The 5529-nt window shown below is 37.8% G+C and overlaps 1 protein-coding gene across 1 annotated transcript in view; it reads right to left on the bottom strand.

Annotated features, from left to right (window-relative positions):
• Window positions 1-214: 214 nt before the first annotated feature.
• The window catches only part of FBXO30 (F-box protein 30), a 9105-nt gene continuing 3790 nt past the window's right edge, over window positions 215-5529 (bottom strand). The window contains exon 2 of the mRNA XM_006891658.1: window positions 215-912. Coding sequence (XP_006891720.1) covers window positions 709-912 — 204 coding nt within the window. The 3' untranslated portion in view covers window positions 215-708. The remainder of the gene's footprint in view (window positions 913-5529) is intronic.

The raw sequence follows: 5529 nt of genomic DNA, 5'->3' as shown, positions 1-5529 counted from the left end.
GTAGAGATCATCAAACTCAAAACTCATTGCCACTGATGCCTAGCTGACCTTCCAGCTGGTTTTCAGAGGATGTAAATCACACCAGAGGAGACTGCCCATCTCTTTACTATGGAGTCACTGGTGGATTTGAATCACCAGAGAGGTGCCACCTTTTTGGGTCAGCAGCACAACTCTCTACTGATTATACCACCAGAAATCACCATGGGCCAATGATTTCTTAAGGGAAGGACTACAAATAAAAATTATTTTTGTGATCTTATTATGGTAGTGTTTTAAACATCTGAATATTAATTAAAAATCTGTGCTGCAAAAATGTCAATCCGAGTTCCATGTTTTGAATGCATGGGTGTAACCCACAGAATACATGAGAAATAAATTATTTGGTCAGGATCTTGTCAGTTTTAGAAACCAAGAGTTTTAAGAACCAAAATATGCACACCATTGAAAATATTAATCCCAAAACGTATACGGCTAAAAATGAAATCACCCTGTCCAGCAAGTTCCAAAAATTTCACACATTTCAAACATTAAGGCAACTTTTTAATCCAACTAAACAGTACTTATTTTACAAAAATATATGTCACTTCAAAACCTTATATACACAGTGACAATAAATTTAGCTAGTTATAATCTTTAATACATTAATAAAGTGTCACATATTACAAAGAAATTATACTAGATGTTTGCATCTCTGTGCAGGTGGAGTTTTCAAACTACAGGTTTCAAAACTGAGCGTAGTGAACGTCCTTCCTTAGTGAGCTCACGCGTCACACACATACATGGCAAAGGGACCGCTTCCTCACGCTTCTCTACAATATTGTAACTGCATTTCTTCAAGTGGTCAGCCATGCTTAGGACGTCGGCAAATTTCCATTCATTTACAGAACAAAACGCAGTACTGAATCGCCATACCTAGAAGAAAAATCTACTTCAGATTTAAGCATGTCAACAAGGATTTCTTTTTCTAGCTGTACATACTTCAACTGTTAGAGAAACTACCGTTTCCAGTAGTTAGGTTAAAATGGAAAAACAGTAAATTCATTTGGGTATAAATCTGTTTATTAAAGAATAATTTTTATTTAGCTCAGTGGTCATTCTTATGACCATTCCTCAATAAAAACCACATACACCAAAAACCCCCCAACACTAAAAACTTTTCATTAAAACATAACAAAACAAAAATCATGTCAGAAATTCTGAGCCACTTCCTAAAAGCTAGTATGTACTGCACACTATTCCTTTAGTCCATCCAACTGATTGCATAGATGTATCTATGGTCTGGAGATACTGGCAAAAGAAGTGTTATTTCCCCCTTTCCATATTATTCTCCCATTCGTATTTTGTTACATAAAGTATACTAAAAAATACCCAAGAATAATGTGCCAAGATAAGTTATCTTCCCACTATTAGTAAAGGTACTTAGTAAAGATAAAAAATATAGATGCTTCAATTTGCTCTGAAATTTTATACAGAAAGAACTTCTTTAGAAAGAATCCTATTTTAGCCAGTATTCTTAGGTTTCTAAGCAAAATACTCACCAGGCATCTCTGTTCATGTCTGTTGGTAATTATCTGGGCTATTTCCCTTTTTGTCCAGCCTGAAGCACTGCCATCTATTACTAGTCCTCCTTTTATAAAATTTCCTTTATTAAATGATACCAATTATAGCTATGTAAGGCAGACAGTGGGCTACATTTTGGAACTCTGAAATATCAACTGAAATTCTGAATGCTTTGGTCCATGCATTTATCCGTTCAGTCAAGAAATATCTACAGAATGTCCAAGTCCTTTATCAAGCGGTGGTGATGAACTGACAATTAGTCCAGCTGACTTTTCTTTGCTCCCTCTCCTTTATACGGTCAAAAATGCAAAAGTACCTGAACACAGGTATGCACCAGGCAAGAATAGAGCAGACTTGGGTAACAAGCAAGAAAAGGGCAGGATCTGCCCAGACATTGGAGCAGAACTCATTAAGAGAACAATGTCTAGTTAGAGAATGCTCACTTTACTGTCAACAGCAGAGGCTTTGATATAAGCCCAGTACTCACTACAGCTTCTCCAAAAAGGATTCTACGAGAAAACATAAGTTATCACCGTTCACCACAATGAGCACTCCCTGGACTCACTCTTTAGAGCTGTGACCAGTTACCAAGTATGGAATAATTTCCCAAGAATCAACAATAATCTAAAAAGTAGCTATCAACAGGTACAGATGTCACTAGCCTCTCTTACAGTGCCTCCTATCCACAAAGCTACAAGGGAGCAAAGAGTTTTCTTCGAACTTCAGCAGAACAATTAACTGAAATGTTCAAAGTTAGCCAGCAGCTTCTGTAGTTGCACACAAGTGTGGGGAAACAAGAGGAAAGAAAAGTGAGGAGGATGGATACTTCCTCTTCATGACAGGATTTCTTAATAATGGATCTGTTTAAAAATCCACCATGTGTTTTAGTTAGTGCCTGCTAACTTAATTAATATTAAGAATATTAATGCCTGCTATAAGGCAAGTGCTATGCTCTGGGGAGGCAACCCAGCTGCAAAGCACAATGTTGGCAACTTGAACCACTGGCCACTCTGTGGGACAAATATATAGAAGTCTGCTTGGCCTTGGAACCCTGGGAGGCAGTTCTACTCTGTCCTACAGGGTCTCTATGAGCCAAAACTGACTTGGTGACAGCAATGGCTTGGAACCAGGTAGTAGAATATTCTGAGAGTCTCATTTTTAATGACAGTCTCATTTTTAATGGACTTACAAGGAACTCTGGTGGCCTACAGGGTGAGCAGTGGGTGGTCAGAATCCACCAGCTGCTCTGGTGGAGAAAGACAGGCAGTCTTCTCCTGTGCAAATTACAGCCTCTGCAAAACCACTGTGGGGGTCAGCCATGAGTTGATTCTGACTCGACAGCATTAAGTTTGAAAAGTAGTTCAATGCAGAAAAGTGGCCATGAATTTCAAATAACATACATGGCAATTGCTTTACTAATAATCTATAATGGGGTACCACAGAAATACTAAGCAGTACACCTCTCTGAAGGTTACAAGGTGGAATTTGAGAGCTCACATGAATAAGACAGACATGAAGAGCTAGCAGAATTCACCAAGGTGATGAAGACTACAAGTGCCAAAAGCAGGTTATCTAAATGTCAAACTGCCAATTAGCTGAATGAGATTTCTTAAGCCAGAGGAACACGAGGGGACTCACAGCAGTTTTCAAGAGAACAACACTCACCCTGCTTCAGGCCCTCAGCCCAAAGGGGAGCATGGATATACAGGCCCTTCACAGAACATCACCCCCCCCCCCCCCCCGGGACCTTACACATTTATAACAGCCTAGTATCTTCCCAAGAAAAGAGTCACATAACATCAAGAAAGCACAGATAGCCTCAAATATCATGAAAAAAAACAAATAAAAAAGCAAGCTTACATCAGCTTATTTCCTAAAAAAGCACGCTTATTTCAGGCCCAATGAATGCCCAAGACACAGAGAACCAGAAGAAACTATGCATCAATCATGTTGATGCAGAAGTATTTGAACAGGTGCAAATGATGGAAGAAACAAGGGAAGCCATTAAGAAAGTGAATACTCCAAAGACCAGAAGAAATATATTGGTGAGGAGTTACTTGAACAACTACAGAAGAAAATGCATAAGATGGAAGAAAGAATTGAAACTAAAGAGGGTATTAAGAACTTTAAAAAATCATCACAAGACAGGGTACAGCCAACACTGTACTGAAATAATGGATATGCAGGAAAATGCAATTCAGAATATTAAGATGGAAATGGGAGAAGTGTCCAATAGGCTGGAGGGTCAAAAAAAGTAGAATTAAAGAGATGGAACAAAGAGTCAGTGAGCTAAAAATCAAAAGACTCAATGACTCAACATACTAAACTAAAAGACTTAACATACTAAAAGAAAAATCAAGCACGAGACATAAAGAAAATGAAGAAAGCATTAAAATCATGTGGGATGACATCAGAAGGAACATACATATTTACTGAAGCTGAGAGGGACAAGGCAGTCACTGTGAAAATGAGGAAGAAGTACTAGAAGAAAACTTCCCAGGTATTATGAAGAGCAGAAAAATCTACATGTAAAGAGCTCAGTGAACATCAAATAGACTAGACCCCAAAAAGAAAAATATCAAGACATATCACAGTCAAATTCTCCAAATTAAAAGATAAGGATAAAATACTAAAAGTAGCCAGAGAAAAACAGAGATGCCTAATGAAGGGGAAACAATTAGATTAAGTTGGATTTCTCAGCAGAAATCATACAAGCTAGAAGACAATGGGATGGCACATACAGAAAGCTGAAGGAAAAGAAATGCCAGCTGAGCATCCTGTACCCAACAAAGCTGCCATCAAATATGAAGGAGTAATTGGGCCAGTGACAGAAAAGAAGGAACCTAAGGAATCTGTGAAAATACGACCAACACTACAAGAAATTTTAAGGGAAATCCTTCACACAGAGAGACTCAAAAGGTACATGGACCATAGTAATCAATTAGCTGAACAAGTTACTTAGTCTCTCAGAACCTATTTAATTCTTAACTAAGGATAGTGAATTAAATACAGAAAATAAAAGGCTTATACAGTAGCAAGTATCAAGGACTCAAGGGCAGGTACTAGAAATATCTAAAAACCTTAAATATCATATTTCAAGATCTTATGGCAAAGAAAAAGAATCCAGGAACCAAGCAACTTAGTGTGACTGAAGTAAAAAGTCACAAGAGAAAATGAAGAGTTAAATAAGAGCTAGATTAGAGGCGAGCTCTGGTGGCCTAGTGGCAAGAAGGTGTACTGCAATCCCAGAGGTGCATGGTTCAAATCCACCAGATGCTTTGCTGGAGACGGAGGAACAATCTCCACCTGTACCCGTCAGATCTGATTTGACGGTACACACACACAAAATAATAAAACTAAAAAAAAAAAAAAAAAAAGAGCTAGATTAGAGGAAACATTAAGGCATCTACCTCTAGGCGTATGCACAATGAATAAGCACTTAAGTTTTAAGCATTGCAGTGGCCATGTAAGTGCTGCATTTAACAAAGTATTCTCACTCTGGCCCTTGAACACAAAATATATTGTAAAGTGGAGCTATATTTCAAAATGGAAACATAGTTAGGAGGAAGCTGTTGTAGGTAAGCTTTGCTATGAAGGTGGGGATGTCCAGAAGGCAGACAGTTGTATATACTACAGTGAGTTCAGATTTAAAACAAGTAAACAAACTATGCTGTAGATAATGTGTGTATCCTACATAAATGCCAGTTTATGCCTATAAAGAGTAAAGGAGACTTTATATAGAAATAATTATAGAATATCAAGAAAATATTTCACTCCATATCTTATATGTATATACTTATGGAAAGGACAAAAACTCATGCTCAGAGTATCCCATCTTAACAAGACAGACCACACAGAAGACATCAAGCCATCTGGAACAAACAAAAAACAAACACATTCACCCCCAAGAATAAAGTTTTCTACACTTTTTTTCTTTTTGGCAGAGGGCGGCATACGAGATAAGCAACT

This window comes from Elephantulus edwardii, unplaced genomic scaffold (assembly GCF_000299155.1).
Source record: "Elephantulus edwardii isolate Elephantulus edwardi_28Jun2011 unplaced genomic scaffold, EleEdw1.0 scaffold00102, whole genome shotgun sequence".
Lineage (NCBI taxonomy): Eukaryota > Metazoa > Chordata > Mammalia > Macroscelidea > Macroscelididae > Elephantulus > Elephantulus edwardii.
This window is presented reverse-complemented; position numbering and strand designations above follow the sequence as displayed.